General features: G+C 39.4%; 1 protein-coding gene across 6 annotated transcripts in view; it reads right to left on the minus strand.

The window, feature by feature from the left end:
- Window positions 1-528: 528 nt before the first annotated feature.
- Rps6kb1 (ribosomal protein S6 kinase B1) overlaps window positions 529-20,834 on the minus strand; it is a 37,683-nt gene continuing 17,377 nt past the window's right edge. The window contains exons 5-15 of one of the 6 annotated variants that reach the window (XM_021176610.2): window positions 17,261-17,408; window positions 14,923-14,980; window positions 13,433-13,533; window positions 10,879-10,969; window positions 10,633-10,723; window positions 10,157-10,264; window positions 9,114-9,176; window positions 8,878-8,955; window positions 4,778-4,885; window positions 2,229-2,341; window positions 529-912 (exon numbers count right to left, since the gene is read on the minus strand). In XM_021176610.2, the coding sequence (XP_021032269.1) occupies window positions 675-912; window positions 2,229-2,341; window positions 4,778-4,885; window positions 8,878-8,955; window positions 9,114-9,176; window positions 10,157-10,264; window positions 10,633-10,723; window positions 10,879-10,969; window positions 13,433-13,533; window positions 14,923-14,980; window positions 17,261-17,408 (1,197 nt within the window). In that variant the 3' untranslated portion in view covers window positions 529-674. Of the gene's footprint in view, window positions 913-2,228; window positions 2,342-4,777; window positions 4,886-8,877; window positions 8,956-9,113; window positions 9,177-10,156; window positions 10,265-10,632; window positions 10,724-10,878; window positions 10,970-13,432; window positions 13,534-14,085; window positions 14,330-14,492; window positions 14,592-14,689; window positions 14,733-14,922; window positions 14,981-17,260; window positions 17,409-20,834 lie in introns of those variants that run through there. The other 5 variants (XM_029483404.1, XM_021176613.1, XM_029483405.1 and 2 more) reach the window with 5 other exon arrangements.

A 20,834-nucleotide genomic window follows, 5' to 3' on the forward strand; every position in this document is an offset into this window, starting at 1 on the left:
CATTTGCATTTTATTTCATCAAGAGAAGACAGAAGCTGGCTTTCTTCACACCAACCAATAACTTCGCATTTTAAAGTTTGGGATGTTTTTCATAATGAGCTGAATCAAAAATCTATTTGAAAAATATATATTTATATAAAAAAAAGATTCAGGTTGTTTGCAGGTAAAACATCAATCGATAAAGTTTCTTTTGTCTTTGATTCTGTGTTGCTGGAAAAAGTTTGACAAAGCTTGCATGCTAATTTGTCCTTAGTTGCAAGTATTACAGGCAATCTCAAACTTTGCCTCTTAGGATAACCCTTATTTGACATCATCAGATTTCAACGGTGATTCTGAAGCAACATCCTACCCTTAATACTGTCAGTTTGCAGCCATCAGCATGAGAACCCTTGTGAACGCTGAGATGTTGCTAGGATAGGAACCAGTCAGCTGATGTGTCTGTGGATTCCACAATACTATTTTGCTTGAGTTTTTTGTGGGTTTATTTTTTTGCACCATTTTTGATTGATTTTTTAAAATCCATGTTTATTTTTTCCTCCATCCAAAGCATTCCAGGTAATGACACTGACTCTTTGAGACTGCCATTTTATTCTTTTTATATTGCAGGATGCTCACACATCCCCCTCCCGGATTTGTTTCCTTGTTGATTTTGCATTAGTAAAAGCATTGTTTCATCATAGATTCATCCGCAGGTGCTCTGGCCGCTTGGAGATCATAGGAAAAGCTTGTTTTTTGTACGGCCCGGAGTTGGGTTGTCGGATTGGAAGTGGCGCTGATGCTTCCCCGCTCACTGTCACATCCATCTGCTCTATCCCACTTGTTTCCATTGGGTATTCCACGGGGGTCTGAGGATTTGCCGTGCTGGCTGAAGCACCTCGTCCCCAGAAATCCCCAGGAGAGAATTTGACTGGGCTTTAAGACAAGGAAGAGCTATCATTCATTTGTCTCAATGATCATCTTAACAAGAAATATTCCTCATGTTTAAAGGCAAGGGTAACGTGACCTTATTTATCTAATTTTATTTTCATGTGGACTTGCCCCAAAGGCAGAGCTTCAACCATCTTTCCCCTAGACTAATAGCTAGTGTGTCCAAACTGGCCTCTTTACCTCTACACTTGACCCTTTAAGCCCTTAATGACATATATTGTTAAGTCATTTTACTCTCCCACTTAAAAATGACTTCCTATTGCACTTAAAATACTTTCCCAATTTGCTGGCCATTTTCCTTATTTACCACATTCCAAGAACTCTGACTTCTTATTTCCAAAAAGCATGCTCCCTCCCCAGGGCGTTGTCCTGTCCTGGCTGCTGTTCTGCCTGCAATACTTTGTACTTTATTTTTTTATTTTTATTTTTTTTTGCATAGCTAGCTTTTTCCTTTTTCTTAGAAGTTACTTCACCAGGGAGACCATGTTGCCCATAGGTAATGGAAGTCTCCTCATTTTTTCTCTGCTTTCTACTACCACCTTTAAAAAAAAAAATGTATGTGTAACGTATGCGGGTACACTTGACATAACTTGGTAGGTACATAGATTTGTGTATATTTCTATCAGGAAGGAACAAATCTGTATTACATGTATTATACATATACGATGCAGCATATATAACATGTTGATAAATGCATAAAGAGAATACTTGGTGTGAGTAGATGTTATGCCTATATTAGGCAAATATGACAGACCTTTTATTTGTGTAACTTACATGCATTTCTTAAGCTATATTCTTCTATCTAGGCTTAAAAAAAATGTTTTCCAGCCAGGTGTGGTGGCACATGCCTTTAATCCCAGCACTTGGGAGGCAGAGGCAGGCAGGATTTCTGAGTTCGAAGCCAGCCTGGTCTACAGAATGAGTTCCAGGACAGCCAGAGCTACACAGAGAAACCCTGTCTCAAAAAAACAAAAAACAAACAAACAAAAAAGTTTTCCTTGTAAATAGAAGCACCTAAGTTCAATACACACAACCCATGTAAGGAAAAAAAAAAAAAAAAAGTGGGTACTGTGGCACATGGTTGTAATCCCAGCACCGAGGAGGAGACAAACAGGTTTCTTGGCCCTCCCTAGCCAGCCAGCCTAGCATTTGAGCCAAGTTCCAGGCCAATGAGAGAGATATGGAGATTGCTTGAGGAACAACACCCAAGGCTGTTCTCTGCATGCACCTGCACCTGCATACACATGAACACGCATATGAGAACATGAACAGAAAAAAAAGAATAAAAGAGCCTGAAATACCTGACAGGCGTTCGTGGGCTACCAATAAATCTTCTAGGAGATCGGATTTTTGGTTCAAATGAAAACTTTTCTTTCACACTTTCAAGTACAGATGGAGCCACATATGTAAAACCCTGAAAAACAGCACAATACACTACAGGATGATGTTTGGTCAGACACATCAAGAAAATGGCTTTTTATTCTGCGACACAACACTATGATGTACAACTAAAATCACCAATGTGTATATTTCTCCATATTCTTTTTGTTTTTTTTTCTGAGATAGGGTTTCTCTACGAATAGCTCTGACTGTCCTAGAACTTAGTCTGTAGACCAGGCTGACCTTGAACTCATAGAGATCCACCTGCCTCTATCTCTGCAAGTGCTGGAATTAAAGGCGAGCACTACCACATCTGGCATTTATTTTTATATATATATATATATATATATATATATATATATATATATATATATATATATATTTTAAAGTCTGATATGCTAATTAACAAAATTTTACCCCATGGTTAGTAGTAGGGAAGAAAACTGCGGGAAATATAACTTGAACATTAAAATATTGACTATAAAGATAAACATAAATTGGTGCACTGCCAGCTACCATTGTTTGTATAGATATATGTTATACATATACAATATATTTATAAAATCAGTTAGGATTAATATTCCAAAATAGTTGCTCATAACTAAGCCAAAATTAGAATTCTCTGACTTAGCATGTGCAACCTTCCCACTTTCACACCGTAATAGTATAATTTTTTTAATATTTTATTTTTAATTTTATATATGCATGCACATCTGTTTGGAGGTATGTGATTATGAGTGCAGATGCCTGAGGACATGAGGCACCCAGATCCTTAGAAGCTGTATTCATGCAGTTTTGAGCTACCTAACATAGTTGCTGGGAGCTAAATTCAGGTTCCACTACAAAAGTGGAATACAATATTAATCATTGAGCCACATTTGTTTTGGTTTTGGTGACCAAGTGCCACCATCATGAAAATTCCACTGTGCAGTACACAAATATTGTTGTTTTAGTTCCCACCATCTTTATTAGGCTCCTGCCTAGCTCTTCCTTCCTGCATTAGTCCTGCTGCTGCATGCTTTTCTTGTGCGTTACCAGCTGAGTGAGCCTAAGCATCACCTTAGCATCACCGTCCCTGAGACTATGGGGAGCCCAAAAGGAAGGTGCAGCTTTGCATGCCACACTGTGGTTGCAGAGGCCATTTCTCTCTATGTTCTGGGGGCTAAAGACAAACTTGTATTTTATTTATTTTTTAATATTTCCATTAATTTTTAATGAGATATTATCACAGGAGATTAAATATTTGTTAAACTTGAGGTTAATAAAACTGAAATATACAGGTAAGTGGGATCTTAGTGGTCTATTTATTTTTTTACTGTTCTGGAGACCAAATTCTAGGCCACACTTATGTTAAGAATGTGCTCTCAGCTAAGCTATGCCCCTCGCTATTTTTAATTTCTAAAGAGACTTTGGACTAGAGATACAGCACACAGACACCTCTTCAATAAAATTATTTATTTATTATCAAAGATGAATCAATATTTCTGCTATCAAATATTAACATTACAAATGTTCTGCAGAATTAGGTTGACAGAAATCATTGTAGTGAAACTTTTGGTTTCTTTGAAAACCTAATTATGTTATGTCAATGTTTCTGTTTTAATCCCAGGTGTGGGATATGGAGCTGCTTCAGTTTGTCTAAAGTTATTAATTATGATTGTCTCATGCTCTAAGAGGGCATGATTTTTGCCAGCCGCAGATGGTTTAATTCTGGGGACTCTGGAGAGGGTATAAATTGAGAACCTTGAGAGGGCCTGAGGCAGCTACTGCCACTGACCCCTGCTGTTGCATTTGCTGAACTGTTGGTCTGCTGCTGCTGTTTTGCTCGATTGCTGTTTGGAGAGCCTGGACTTGCACCTAGGAACGCGACATCCCTAGTCAGCAGGAAGTAGTCTAAAGAGCTCTATGCTCCTGCTCCCCTCTAGCCTTCTTTCTCTCCTACCTAGTGTTGGGGGGTTGGAAGGGAGGTAGAGGCATAAGAACCAAATAAAAGAGCTAAACAAATATGTCAACAAACAACAATAATGTTGTTGTTGTTATTATTGTCCTGGATCTTGCTCTGTAGAGCAGGCTGGTCTCAAACTCAAGTGCTCTCTGCCTCTGCCTCTGCCTCCCAAGTGCTGGTATCAAAGGTATGCATCACCACTGCCTGGTCATAGTATCCATACTTTATGATAATTATCTGGAAATAAAATAGATCTATTTTGGCTGGGTTTTGTTTGTGATGCTGACCCACACATCATCTAAGTCACTATCACTCAACCAAACATGAGTCACTCCAAAATTCAAACATTCTCACTGTAATTTCTAAAACAGAATGTTAAGATTATGAAAATCAATTTGTAGATACCAGTAAGTTATCAAAGAAATGGCTTAAAAGCAAAGTCATTCAAGCTTTCCACATAAACTTCTCACTGCATCAACCTGAGGTTTCCTATGGCTGCATGGAGACCTAAGTTCTTTCACTTACCAGAAAGACCTGGTTGGCACTTTCACTGAGAGTGGAGTCATCAGGGCTGTCAACAGGTGTCTGACGTGTAAACTTTGAATCAAACTGACTCACATCCTCTTCAGATTGCTTCATAAGAACAATGGTTAGAAAATGGTGAACAGTCTATATTATTCCTATCAATCAAAGGTGCCACAAGCCCTATATTCTTTGCACAGGGTTTAACTGTAATAAAACATGAGAATAATTTTAGCAGCCACAGACAAAAGGAAAAAAATGCAGGTAGAGAGTCAACAGTATATTTACATCATTGTTTTTTTTTTTTTAATGTTTATTTTATGTGCAGGTGTTTTGACTGCATGTATTTCCATGCACATATTTGTGCCTGGTACCCACAGAGGTCAGAAGATGTTGGATCCCCTAGAACTGCAGTTACAGATGGTTGTGAGCCAGCATGTGGGTGCTGTGATTCTCTCTAGCTCCACAGCATCATCCTTTTGTATATATGTGGTACCTGAGTTCAAACCCAGGGCTTCACCCTTGCTAGGCAAGCAAATGTTCTACCAGTGAGCCAAAGCCTACATCTTCAAACTTTATATATGAATTAACATAAATTTCAATAGATAGTTATCATCCTTCTTAAGACTGAATATCAGTTTTCCTTCATAACCCTTTAGTGCATCTAGTCACTCAATAGATTCCTAGAGATAATGTGCTCAATGGCTGTTGTATATCTACAGTAAGTCTAGATAAGGATAACTATGGAAGAAGAGTTCAAATGAGACACAGAGATAAGATGCCGGAGTTAGCCACCTAGGATGTAAACTTTGTTTACTCTCAGTGTCAAGCACTTGCCTGGGCATGTGCAATCACCTGGTATAAACACACCAACATCAAATTCTCCCTGCCTGAGAGTTTTCTTGTGCATTACTTCATGTCTAAGAGTTTTAAAGTAGTGGTTTGCTCTGAGTATATTTTCTTGTTAAAGAATAGTATCATCTAAGTTCTACCCACCAGATTCCTTTAATTTCTTCCCTTTCATGATGTGTCTAGTCTGACTCGTGAAACAAATAGAGGAAAGAGATATCAATTAAAAAATATGACCTATGCTGAACATGGTGATACATGCCTATAATCCCAGCACTTAGGAGGTAGAGGCAAGAGGATCAAGGCTATTCTTGGCTAAACTGTGAGCTTAAGGCCAGCCTGTGCTGTGTGTGTGAGAGAGGGGGTGGTGGTGGTGGTGGTGGGGAAGTTAAGAAGAAAAAAAGAAAAATCAGGAAAATGTTGTTAGAACAGCTTGAAATATCAAGACTGAGTTCAAATAACACTAAAAACTATAATTCAGGCTAGAGAGATGATTCAGAGGTTGAGGGCACTGTCTGCAATTCCAAAAGTCCTGAGTTCAATTCCTAGCAACCACAAGGTGACTCACAACCACCTATAATGAGATCTGGTTCCCTCTTCTGTTCTGCAGGTATACACACAGAAAGAACACTATATATATAAAAAATAAAGAAATACATCTTTTTAAAAATCTTATAATTCATTAATTTTAGAAGATACTAAGGAACTATTTCATTGTTTTCAAGAATATTTTAAAAATCATACATTTAGCCTACATTCCTGGTATCAACTATACTTTGGATAACCAAACAACTGATGTGTGCTTTATGGAAAACTTGTGGCTAGTGAAGAATGAACAAGGTAAGGAGAACACAGAACTGGACTCTCACAGCAGCACTATTGACCTTATGGAAGTTGATAATTTTAATTCTTTTAATTTTTTTATTTTATGTGTCTGTGTTTGCTTCCACTACATGCATACCTGGTGCTCACAGAAGCCAGAAAGTGTAGGATCCACTGGACCTGGAGCTACAGACAGCTGTAAGACACCATGTTAGTGCTGGGAATTGAACTTAGATTCTCTGAAAGCTCAAGTGTGCTAGTTTTTACTGCAGAACCATCTCTCTAGCCCCTGGGCTTGATAATTCTTCAAAGTAGAGAGCTGCCTGCCATGTGCTGGCACTTACGCTGTAGGTACTAGGAGCAGAGCCCTCCTGCAACACAACCAAAATGCTTCTAGACTTTGGTCCCTGGTTAAGAACCACTGACATATGGGGATTCATTAATGACTACTAACTGCTCTAAAGGAATACACTATACTGTAAGATAAGCTTCCTTGTCAAAGCATAGAGCATCAAGAAGTCCATCTGTATCCCAAGTTCCTTAATTTGGAAAGAGATAACATAATAAATGATGCAGTGGGGATAAAATGTGCAAAAATTAAAATGTAAGGATGTCTTAAGGTTTACATAAATTTCTTGAGCATTTTCTGTGGACTAAGTGCATGTCCTAGTGCCCTTGGATGTTAGAAGGTGTTAGATTCCCTGGAAGTGTAGTTATGGATCACTGTGAGCTACCATGTGGGTACAGTGGATAAAACTTGGTTCCTCTGCAAGAACAAGTGCTCTTAAGCACTGAGCCATCTCTCCAGCCCCGTCTATGTTCATCTTATGCTCTATGATAAAATAATAATTAGTCTGTGTTGGTTGGAATATACTTGGTCCAGGGAGTGGCGCTATTAGGAAATGTGTCACTGAGGGGGTGGGCAATGAGATCCCCCTCCTAGCTGCCTGAAAGACAGTCTCCTTCTGGCTGCCTTTGGTTGGAAATGTAGAACTCTCAGCTCCTCCAGCACCATAGCTGCCTGTAGGCTGCCATGCTTTCCACCATGATGACAACGACCTAAACCTCTGAAACTCTAAGTCAGCCTCAATTTAATGTTTTTTTTTTTTTTTAAAATAAGAGCTGCCTTGGTTATGGTGTCGCTTCAAAGCAATGGAAACCCTAACTAAGGTTTTAGCCCCATTCTTCTCTTCCTTCACCTACATCCCCCAAAATAGAGAAAGCATATGTCCTCAGATTCTGAGGTAAAAGAAGTGTTAAATATGCATTATTTTAACCATAAGCATTTTTATAGACTGACCTATGTTCCCTTGACCTCACATTCATGTGTTGACATTCACACTCCTGCTTCCTCAGAAAATGATCTCATTTGAAAAGAGTCACTTCAGGTGTCATTAATATATACTATCATACAGGAGAACACCACTATACCTGCTTTCTCTGATTTTTCTTATTTCAAAGAATTACCAGGACTGAGGTGTCAGTGTAGAGCACCTGGCTGGCATGTGTGAGGTCCCAGGTTCATTCCGCATACTGGAAATAATAGTTATGTGTGGAACCGTGAAAGGCAGCCTGTTCTCTGGTTGAGCTAGATTTAAATCCCAGAGACCCAGCAGCAATTACTCCACAAGGGATGGAAGGCCTGTTTGCCAGACACTAGGCTCCTGACACTAGGCCCCAGCTCCATAATTCTGTGGTCATCAGTCCCATAGGCTGTCTGGATCCCACCCCCACAGTCACCCGACAAGTAGGCCTGCCCACTGTAAAAGTGGCCACTTGCCCCTTCTCCCTCTCTTACTTCTGCTTCCAGCTTGATTCTCTCTTGCCCTCTTGCTCCCTCTCTCTCTGCTTTCCCTTTTCCTCTCTCTCCACGTGGCCATGGCCGGCCTCTACTTCTCTACTCTTTCCTTCTCTTTACCTTTCTACAATAATCGCCTTTAAAACCATGAACTGTCTCAGAGCAATGGAGCAGGTTTTCCTCTAAAGAGCCATGCCTAACCTTCCACAGGAGGACTCTCTGTACTCTCAGTCATGGTCTCCACCAACCCAAGCTAAGGGCTCTCTCCACTGCAGGAAACAGCCAAAGTGCTTTCCCCCTGCCCTTTTCCCCTCAGCCCCAGGCTAGGGCCAGCCCATGGGCCCCCACTCAATTCTCAGCTCTTCCATGGCATTTAGTGGTGTCTGGGGTCTCCTGAGAACCTGTCGGTGCCGGCCTGCATAGAGGCCAGTACTCCCAAGCCAACTCTGGAGGTCTGCAGAGACCCCAGACTGTGCTTCTCCATCCCCCAGAGAGGGGTCCTGCGGCTTCTCACAGCTGGATGCAAACTTCCCACTTCACGCGTCCCACCTCCCAAGGCCTGGGCCAGACGCGGGACCCCATTTTAGCTTACAATCGTGGATCTCCCATATTACATGCTTCCTTAGATACATACCAACAGAGGCTTAAAGGGAGGTTCCACCTTCCGCGCCAGAAGTTCTTCCCAGTTAATGTGTCTGAAAAATGGATGAGCCTAGAAGAAAGTCAAGGGGAATGATTGAAATAATAAACAACCTTTCTAAAGTCATAAATCACAAAATAAGTTAAATGCATATGAGTACTCAATATAACCATCACAAATAAGCAAAGTTAGCATTATATCCCCCAAACACCAAACATCTCAGTTCCTACTTGGACTTCTCCAGCATCCCCAGGGCCAGCTCCAAGACGAGAAGCAGCATTTCTTTTCAGCAGCTTTAGGGAGGAAAAGAAGCACTGATGAAAATTTGTAACTAACTGAATTGACTTTCTCCTTTATAGAATGTTGTCCCTATTAGTGCTCAAGGGATATGATTTAGTAATACCAATGTTTGAGAACAAAAGAAAATCTTTTAAATATATACTTTGCTTTAAAATATTGCAAGTCATTTCTGGTTTGTATCTATATATGACTCTAAGCAAATATGAATTAAATTCTTAGATAGGGCAGGGCTTAGGAGGCCCCATCTTTACTGAAGGAGCTACTGGCTATTGGGGAAGGACAGTAATTTTTCCTTGGGGTATGGCCACTAGTATATTGCCCATGCTCAAGTAATTAACTCCACATCCAAAGTTTTGCAGGCAAAACTAACTGGACTGTGTAGGTTATTTAAAAACAAAAAGGAAAGCACGAAGTGGGGAGGGGGAGGCATTGGAGATATTAGAAGGGTTGAAGCAAAGGTGAAGGTGAGACTATGCACACACATGAACTCCTCAAAGAATTCTATAAAACTACATGAGCGGTGCAGTGGTGCACACCTTTAACCCCAGGACTCGGGAGGCAGGAACAGGCAGATCTCTATGAGTTTGAGTCCAGCCTGCTCTACACAGTGCTACATAGGGAGTCACAAACAAAACAAAAAGCAAACAACCAGGGTGTGTGTGTGTGTGTGTGTGTGTGTGTGTGTGTGTGTGAGAGAGAGAGAGAGAGAGAGAGAGAGAGAGAATAGGTGTGTATGTGAGAGAGAGAATAGGTGTGTGGGTGTGGGTGTGAGAGTATGTGTATGTGACAGTATGTGTGAGAGAAAGAGATGAGTTATGTGTGAGAATGTGTGTGTGTATGAAAGAAAGAGAGAAAGAGAATATGTGTGTGTGTGTGTGTATGGGGGGGGGGGGGAAGGGAAACAGTGTGTGTGTGTGTACCAAATTCTATCTCATTAAGCCTTGCTTATGAGGTTGTCATTTAAGTGCCCTACCTTTTTAAGCAGATCTCGAGCTTCTTGTGTGAGGTAGGGAGGCAAATTAAGTTTACATTTGAGGATTTTGTCAATTGTTTTCTTTCTATTCTCCCCAGTGAATGGAGGCTAGGAGTAAAAAAAAAAAATTAGCATATAAAACCAAGTTTTAATTAAGAATATTATCTAGTTTCTGAATTGGATGGTTATACATTGAGATATAAGAAAGCATAAGAGACCTCTGGCTTTAAGCAGACATCACTCTTCAACCACTGAACAATCTCTCTAAACTCTACAAATGTCACTTAAATAAAAATATGGAATGCCTCAAAATCATAAGCTACCATTAATGCTAAACTACTAATAACATCAAATGTTTCTGCTTTGAAAATAATTGCACGGGAACATGTTCTAAAACCACAGCAAAGTGCTCTCACTAATGGCTGAGTAACTGTCCAGCACAGAGCATAACACATGCAGGTTTAACGTGCACCTACTGCTCCAGTCAGCATGTCATACATTAATGCTCCCAAACTCCACCAATCCACAGCACGGTTGTGGCCGCTTCTCATTAAGATTTCAGGGGCCCTACAATGAGAAAAATAACATTCCTTACAACTTACCCACATTCATATCATCTGAATAAAATTACTAAACTAAGAAAACTAAGAGTAATTTAAACCAGGTAAAAGTTAGATATTACCCCCAAACCAGTTATATTTCTTTTAACATGCAGCTCTCACATGTATTCTATTGTTCCACAAAATGTGTGTGTGACTGTTCCATCATGAATAGATTCTTTGCATAGTCCAAAGTCTGTTAGTTTCACGTGACCTACAATGAAAGATTAAAGCATGATTGTTTTGAAATTTTCAAGTATATGCAGTATTTGTACAAACAGATAATTCTTTCCACTTAGCTTTTCCTTTCTAAAACTTTTCTTGAAAATGCTGAGAACTAGATGCCATATCTACTATGGGTTAAAAATTACTTAAAGACAAGGTACTGCCAGTGATATGATCAGTGCTCTAAGAGAAAATACAGAAACGAATGCAACTGTCTAAAGCTCTGCCTTTACCTATCTGTAGAATTCTGTTCTGTCCTGAAAAAGCACCTTTCAAAATCTGGCTTAAGTAATATACTATATCCTCAGTAAACATTCTGTATTCAAACAAAACTCATAGCATACTTCAACTGTAGTGTTTCTTCACAGTGTACTTAAGAGTTCTCATAACAGTCTCAGAAAGCTACCACATGGCTTACGATGCCAAATGCTATCAGTTAGCAGAAACAAATTCAATTATTTACTGCCAAAAGCTGCCAGTGAAGGAAAAGAACTAAAATTTGCATAGGATAACCATTTCCGTTCCAGAATGTGGAATTCTACCTTATACAAAGATTATTTCAGATAAGTTTCCCTCAGCTGTGGCTCACCAATAGCAAGGGCCCTATTACTGAAGGTTCCTTTCAGACAAAAGGCAATGGCTCACTTACTCACATTTATTCAGCTGTGAACATCTACTACATTCTGATACAAAAGAAGAAACTGGGCTATAGTTATTTTTTATTTTCTCATTTTTAAGAAATTTATTTTATGTGTATGAGTAATTCTGCCTGCATGAATGTAAGTGCAACATATGAACTGATGCCAAAGCCATAAGAGGGCTAAGAAACCCTGAACCTGGAGTTATAATGGCTGTAAGCCAATATGCAGTACTGGGATCCCAGGTCTATAGCTAAGCAGAACATGGTCTTAGCCACGGAGCCATCTCTCCAGCCCCTCAGAACCCTTCTGGAGACTGGATCTGGGCAGGAGACAGAACCTGGCCGGGAACTCAATTACCTACTCAGACTAACCTTGAATATGATTCTCTTTATTTACAATCCACAGTGCTAGAATTATAGGTTGTGTGCCTCTATACTTGGCCATAGCTTTTATTCTCATAGAACCAAATGATATATCCAAAGTTATGGATTTAAAAAGTAATTTTGCTATTCCACCATTCTCTTGTTCTATCCTTTGTCTTAGAACTGAGAATCAGAAGGGTTGGGGGTCATAGCTTGGCGGTAGCATGCACAAAGAACAGGGTTCAGTTCTCATAACAGGAAAAATAATTTAAATACCTTAAAAACAACAACAAAGAATTCAGAATCAGAATGCAGGTTTGAGATAGGAAGGGAGAAATACAGACATGGTTCTAACAATGCAGTTTGTCAATTCTATCATTTTTTTCGATTAAAAAAAAGTTTTTTTTTTTTTCTTTTATTTCAGATGTATGAGGGTTTTGCCTATGTGTATATATGTACACTACATGTGTGCCTGGTGCCAACAAACCCTAGTTTCAGGTTCCCAGGAAGTAAAGTTTCAGATGTTGTAAGACACCTGGAATTAAACCCAGGTCCTCTGCATGAGCAGAAGATGTTCTTAACCCTGAGCCATCTCTCCAGTCCCTCACAGACAAATTTTTAAAAAGTACCATTTGTAACATTTATATAGGCCTCACCATTTTCTGTATAAGAGTTTACATTGATTAACTACCTCATAATCATCCTATGGAGACCTAAGGATCAGCATATGCTCACTACCTTGTAGACGCCTTGGTCGGCTAGCTTGTTTCTTGAGTAAACTGCAAAGCCTTCCCCGCTCACACTACAGCAGAAGAAACTGAGCTGTAGGAGCATGGAGCTAAAACCAATGCTTGCTTTGTTATATTGATAGCTAAACAGAATGTTTGTTTCTCTGATTAATCTATGCCTAGAGAATATTTTATTATGGGGGTGATATCAAATAATGTAGTTCAATTTCAGTCTTTTTCTTCTTCAAACATTAGTTAAAATTTATTATAAAAAGTTTTGCTTTTAGCTACATGGTGGTGGTACACATATGTAAGCTCTACACTTGGGAGATTGAGGCAGGAAGACCCTAAGTTCAATGCCAGCTGGCTGTACAAAAAGACCGTATCTAAGAAAACAAACAGGTTTTGCTTCTGTGTTTTTGTCACTAAAACACAATGGCATAAAACAGTATCAACATCTGAATTGGCTTTGGAGTCAAAATATTTTATATGTAACTTTTTTTTTAATTTGTAAAGAATGGCTAATATGTTTAACTCTACTTAAGCTCAATCGTAAAATACTAGATAAAGTACTGTAAAGTACTGTGATATTATATATGCTGAGGGGGAAGTATATGTAACAAGACAGAGATAAACATGGGAGCCTTGGAAATGGCCATCATCATGTGGAAAGATGGTAAGCTGACTATTTGCTACAGAATGGTCCATGATAAATCTCCACCTTGGTGATTAAGCATGATGTTCTCCGGCTTCAGGTCTCTGTAGATGATCCCTTTTTGATGTAAATGCCCCAAAGCCATGGAGATTTCAGCCAAGTAAAAGCTGGAAACAAAAGTGATTTAATAAAAATTTAAAAAGTAATCTATCCAAAGCAGTTTATGTATGGAACAAAATTCCTTGAAAGAAACAGACATGCACCAAAGACCAAATTAGTGGGGGCAAAAGAATATACTGGGAAAAGAGATGGCACGGGTTGTTGCCACAATGAGGGGGGCATTTGTCACTCATTTTAGTCAAGCTATATCATGTTTAAATTTTTCCATTAGAACATAGTGCTAAAAGCTCAAAGATGTCCAGTCTATTCTAACTACTATTGATTAGGTTCTAATCTCTCTGTGTAGGAATTAGGCCAACAGTCATACAGATCAAACAAATTCTTCCCACCCTCCCCTAGTTTTTAAGATTCCACGGGAAATAGGGGCTTTATTATTCTGAGAGATCAAGTCTTGGTCCTAACGGCCTGACCTGTAGAAGCCCACTCATCCCTTAGATAATACAACTGTGTATTAATAGACAGCAATGCCCACAGTATCTGCCCACCCTCTTGCCAGCCGGCCCACAACTATAAACTGTGTGACACTCAAATTTATCTACCTCAAAAGAATAAAGGGCTGAATCAACCCTGTCTGGATTCGAAAAGCACAAAGCACTGCAATACTGGCTGTGTAACAATGTTGCAATCCTGCAGATTACTCCAGGATGGAGCGTGTGTCCTAGAGGACTGAGGCAGTTTCACAGCTAGCAGGACCACAGCCTCCACAGGGCTCAGAGAGCCTCCTCCAAAAAGGGGCACTTCATCCCTAAGGCTCTTAAATGCAGCTTCTGTGTTAGAAAAGGCCTGAAATTAAACAATGGAATGCAGTTCGGTAATTAAGATAGAAAAAACATTTAAGTGTTTTCTAATCAATTAATGTGTAGGTCAAACTGATTTATTGTTACCCAATACAGTCACTTCACAAAAGGATGTGTATATTTTTAATTTGAAGCAGATGCCATCTTACGAATAGGAGGGCAGATCCCATCCTGGCTATAAAATCAATCCACAGATGTATGTTCAGGGTTATCACCTCCCTAAGACTGCACCTTGAGAACTGGAAAGTCTAAAAAAAAGAGGAGATGATTTCTGATACTTTCCATTGCTCCACATACAAAATTTCACTGGAAAACCACTCACCCACAACCAAGGCAGGCAGCTTACCAATTCAAGGAAATTCTGCAGTGAAGAGCGGTCCACCCAAGGCCTGGGGGCAAAGGAATCACGTGATCTCCAATAGCTGCCCAGTCCCAAAGGTCCCCCTTGATGTTCTGAGTGACTGACTGCCTCCAGATCAACTTACTGAATCATGTGGCTGCCCACAGTGGGAAGGTAGTTTTCCTTTTAATTACATGAATCATGACCTGAATCCAAACAGCCACAAAAACTTTACTTACCATGCTGTGTCTTCCATGAATATTCCCTCTCTTTCTAACTGCATAAACAGTTCTCCTCCTACAAAGGAAACGTAGTAGGAATAAATATCTTTACTGCCAGTCCTTCTAATGAGTCTGTGCTTTCTTCTATTTGTAAGATTGACTTCTTAAAAATTAAAAAACAAAAACAAAAAGCTGCTAAAAACTGGGGTTTTAAAGTCTCCAGGAAGCTATTTTTAGCGGTACTGTTATTCTATTAAAACACTAAGTTTAAGAACTAAAATTGGCTTGAAATTAAAACTTTTATATCTGCATATTTAAAAAATATATAGATTTTAGGCCTGAAGTTTAAAAGGTCTTGTTTAAAGCCTCTCTAGTACTTTTCTCATATGTAAAAAAGTTAGTACACAATTAAGTCACCTAAATTTTACTGAATATGACATTTCTTTTTTTCAGAACCCTTATATTAACTGAATGAACTTGACATTGACATAATTTGAATACCAAAGTAAATAGTAATAAAGGATTGATTGTACTGTAAAATCCAGGACCCCATAATGATGTAAATAAACAAACAGATATGGTTTTCAATGGAAAATGGAAAGCTCTTCATTGCAGTAGAGTGAATGCCAAGTACAGTAATAAATCAAAGTGGCAGGAGTGAGGAAGAAAGCCACTTGGCAAACACTGGTAACTGTTACAGTTAGGAAGCAATGGACGCCAACCCTGGACCTGAAAGCCTGATGAGCTGAGATTCTGAAGTAATCCCAAAGTATCTCAAGAGACACTTACTAAAACCCGCAGCCATCATGGGACTACAATGAACATCAAGAGCAGCAGGGCAAAGATCTAAATACTATGCACCCCCTGTTCTGAACGCTGAGAAGGAACACAGTGTCACTTGAACAGCTCTGTCAAAGTGCATAACCTCAATCCTAAAGAAACACCAGAGAAACTCAAATTGATGACAATCTACAGAAACTGTGTTATATACATTTTAAAACATGTCAATGTGACAAAGACAGACTATGGAACTCTTTTATATTAAAGAAAACTAAAAGTTATTATTATATTAATATTAATGTCCTAATTATAACTAGCTACATAAGAAAATGTCCTTGAACTTAGTAAATGTTAGAGTTTTAGTTATATAAATCTTTGAATAGTACAAAAAATGTTGATTATGTATGTGTGCATATGTATGTTCACACATGGGAAGATGAGCAAATGCAATGAGAGGATGTGGAGGCTCTAGGTGAGGGGCAGGAATTCCACACTGGAGGACCTAGGTGAGGCAGGAGCCCTGTACTACTCATAAAATCTATATATATCTGAAATTATAAAATAAAATCACAAGATAAGCATCATTAACAAAAAAAGAGTGAAATTGTGAAGCTTTCAGGTCCATGATAAGAGGTATTATGAAACTTGGTGCAGGTATGCCAGGCCTGGTGGCGCATGCCTTTAATGTTAACACTCAGGCCGATCTCTGAGTTCGAAGTCAGCCTGGTCTACATAGCGAGTTCCAGGACAGCCAGAACTATATAGAGAGATCTTGTCAGAAAGAAAAAAGAAAAAGAAAGACAGAAAATACCAGGTGTGTGTGCACATCTGTGATGTAGATGATTCAGGAACCACATGTGGTAGTTCATACTTGCACACTGAGGAGGCTTCGCAGGACTGCTAGAACTCAAAGGCGGCATCAGCTACCCAGTGAGCTCCAGGCCAGCCTGGTGTGCAGAATGAGACCCTGTCTCAAACAAAAAACCAAACAAAACAAATTAAAAATAAAAGGGAGTCGTAAATCCCCAGCAGGGAGCAGGTCCTTGAAAATGTGATTGAAAGATGTAATTCAAAACCATTCAGTGTCTTGTAATACTCTCAGTAAACCTCCGCATTTCCATTTAGAATATTTAATGGGGTATGTGGATTACAGTAGATAACCCAGCTTATTACTGTGTTAATACTTGATTACAAGGAGATTTTATTTATTTATTTATTTTTTTAAAGATTTATTTATTATATGTAAGTACACTGTAGCTGTCTTCAGACACTCCAGAAGAGGGAGTCAGATCTTGTTACGGATGGTTGTGAGCCACCATGTGGTTGCTGGGATTTGAACTCCTGACCTTTGGAAGAGCAGTCGGGTGCTCTTACCCACTGAGCCACCTCACCAGCCCCACAAGGAGATTTTAAATAAAATTTTACAGATAGGAAAACCTTCCAAGTTTCTTTCATATTTGTCTGTAAAAAGAACCATTTGTTCACATGTGAAGTTCTTTCTTGGATGAATTCATCAGTTTTTGGCCGTGTTCACAATGTCCTTGGGAAGGAGCGTGGGAAGGCAGCAGGTACTAACCACTGAGATACTCGAGGATGAGGTAGAGCTTCCCACCGGTCTGAAAGGCATAAATCAGGTCCACAATGAAAGGGTGCTTGACTTCCTCCAGAATGTTCCGCTCTGCTTTTGTGTGGGCTGTGTCCTTAGCATTTCTTACTATCATTGCCTAAAGGAAACGAGATGATCTATAAGAACAAAATAGTCAACATTTTTATCCTATGGTAACTGGAAAAATCTACTTTATGCTTTTCTGGCTAATACACAATAGTTTCTACCAGAAACGGAGGTGGGTGAGGGTAATGGAGGCTACTCACTGTTTATAAATATCGAAATTTGCTCGGGTTTTGTAGTAAATATGTAAATGAAAACCAAGACAGGTTTTTCTAGGCATCTGTAAATAGATCAAGTTTATGCATATATTCACTAACAGGTGAGACCTTAGTGTGCCTCCAACCTTAGGCCAAGAGAGCAGAAATAAAATAAGGAATCCTGTCCGTGTAGCCCAGAGTATCAAGAGAAAAGATGTCAATGAAAGCAAGAACAGAATGCTAAGGGTAAGCACAGCAAGTGCACTCAGCCTGGCAAGATGCTTTCCTGAGTGACCCGACAACAAAACTGTCAAGTTAAAGTGAAATGTGCGCGTTTAAAAAGCACTTCATGGAAAAGGGGTCTGACAGGACGGGGTGTGTCCAGGGCATCCACAAGGTCACCAGGCAATGAGTGGTTAGATTCAGCTGGAGGAGGAGGCAGAGGCTAAGAAATGGGAAGCTGTACATCCAGGGAGAGGTGCTGAAAGTCCAGTGACCTACTGAGAAGAGTGTCCTGAATGTGTACTCAGCTTTGAATGCAACTGAGATGTTTAGGGAAGAAGTGAGAAAAAGCAGGTGCCCAGTACAAGAACCTAGGGAAATTGCCTTACAATTAAGAAAATGAAGATAAATAAAAATTAGGTCAAAGATTCGTCATCTGTGCTTGTAGCCTGACTAGTTTTAAGAATTAATGAAAGACCAATGTGAAGGCACATTCCTGTAATTCCAGCACCTGAAAGAGACAGAGGCAGGAAGATCAGGAGTTCAGGGCCAGTTATGGTAATTAATAAGTTTGAGGTAAGTCTAAACTATATAAGATCTTGATAGCAATAATAATAATAATAATAATAATAATAATAATAGATCTTGATAGCAATAATAACAACAACAACAATAATAAAAGCATTTTGACAAAATTATGTAGGTTTGGACACATTAAGCATAAGTTCCAGGAAATTATTCCAGTAGTTAAGCCCCCAGTATTACGGGACACTTACATACATTATGAGCTGTAACAATATCTACGAAGGTTAAAAGACTAGAAACAAACTGAATGTGGTATATTGGCTGGAAGTCTACAGAATCTACACACACACAGCCATAGAAAGAATAAGCAACATTCCTCAGAAGGCGAGGTGAGAGGAAGACATAAAGCGCTGTACCACTTACAGTCCACATAGCATGTGCTCCATTTCCTCAAAGGATGAAGAGCGAGTACAGACCTAAGCTGGGCATGATGACAAAGGCCTAGGATTCCAGTACTTGAAATTTTTAGGTCAGCTTATGCCAAGCCAACCAGAACACCACCATAAGACCCTGATTGAGAAAATCCAAGCAAACATATATCTGGTTTCTATCTACAAGATTAAATACAACTAAGAAAGTCTCAAAGCTGATGGTTAGAAAAAAAGAAAAAAATAATAAGAGAATTCAACTTTTAAGTATATTTGATGAGTTGAATCTCAATGATTTGCCATCTACCATCTTGTTTAAATTAGTTATTACAATTATAGTGATTTTAATTTCTGACTGTTAATAACTTTACATACTCTAAGAATAAAATATAATCAAGGACAGAAATGTAAAATAAAAGTAAGCACTACAGAACTACACAAACTGACCAGCCTGGTAGGTACACCTTTAGTCCCAGCAGAAGCAGGGGGATTTCTAAGAGTTTAAGGCCAGCCTGGTCTTCACAGAAAGCTCCGGGATGGACAGGACTTCATAAAGACAAACAAACAAAACAAACGTACAAATAAGAATGCTCTGTTGATTATTTGTCACAGAAGCAGGAGGAAAGACACTTAGTAACTTTAAACTGCACTCGGGCTGGGTACATGGCTCAACAGATGCAGTTCTTGTTTAACATACAGGAAGCCTTGAGTTTAATCCCCTGCACCATAGTGGTGGTACAAGCCTATAATCCCAGCATGCAAGAGGCTAAGGCACAACTTCTAGAAGTTTGAGCTAAGGCTGAACTACATACAGTGAGTTCTAGGCAACCTTAAGCAACAAGTAGGAGATGCTATTTCTAAAACAAAACAAATAAAAACTAATTTAAAAAACAAAACAGACTTCTCATTAGCCGCATTTGAGAACTACAATGAATTATAATAGAAACAGATAACACAGAGAAAGAGAAATGTAGACTGGTTCTTCCCTGTCTGGGGGCTTTTGAGGTTGACTCCCACTCTGACGCTCCAGCAGGCCTTGAGTGATACATCTGAAGTGGTAGGTTATAAGCATGAATACCATGCCCAGCTCACTGACTCCTTAGTCAATCCTTTTTGAGAAAAGGTACTCTTTTATTGCCCAGACTGGTCTCGAATTCCTGAACAAAGTAGTCCTGCCCTTTTCAGCTTGGTAAGCCACTGTCCCTTGTGCCAATTCTATTTTTGTTTTCCTAGACTTTTCTTTTAATTTGGTACCATGCATTCCAGGCTGAGTTCAAACTCACTGTGTAGACAAGAATGACTTTGAACTTCTGATCCTCTTCTCTGCACCTCCCCAGTTAACGTTACTGGCAAGCGTGTGCCACAACACATGCACAAAGGGTTCCAGAGCAAATCAGGGCTTTTTGCATGATAGAAAAGCATTCTATCAACCAAGCCACATCTCCAGGTCTTCCTGGGTTTGAGAAATGGTTTTACTACATTTTACATTGAATGTAGTAAAATGTACATACTGGATTTTAAGTTGAAGCCAGAGTAGGCTTCAACTTAAAATCCTGTATTAGCTTCCTAAATGCTGTGATTATAGGTCTGTACTGCTATGCCCAACTTCTGGCTTTGATTCTTTAAAAATAAAAAACAAAGCAAAAAAACCATTACCTTTTTTTTTTTTTTGAAAAATTTTCTTGTCCAGCATGGTGGTACAAGCCTTTAATCTCAGAAATTGGGAGGTAGAGGCAGGCAGATCTCTTTGAGTTCAAGGCCAGTCTATCTACAGAGTGAGTTTTCAGGGCAGCCAGGACTACATGTTTCAAAAATAAAATAAAAATTTCTCTTTTAAGTGTGTGTATGTGTGTAGGGGTGCGTGCAAGTAAGTGCAGGTATTCTCAGAGGCCAGAAGCATCAAATCCCTTTTGAGTTTGAAACTGCAGGTGGTTATGAGTCAAATAACGGATTTAGACTCTTTCATAAAAGACAAATTTTTAAAAGAGTAAGAAATGGCTTGCCAGGCAGTACACACCTTTAATCCCAGCACTTGGGAGGCAGAGGCAGGTGGATTTCTGAGTTCGAGGCCAGCCTGGTCTACAGAGTGAGTTCCAGGACAGCCAGGGC

The sequence above is a fragment of the Mus caroli genome, chromosome 11 (assembly GCF_900094665.2).
Source record: "Mus caroli chromosome 11, CAROLI_EIJ_v1.1, whole genome shotgun sequence".
Classification (NCBI taxonomy): Eukaryota; Metazoa; Chordata; class Mammalia; order Rodentia; family Muridae; genus Mus; species Mus caroli.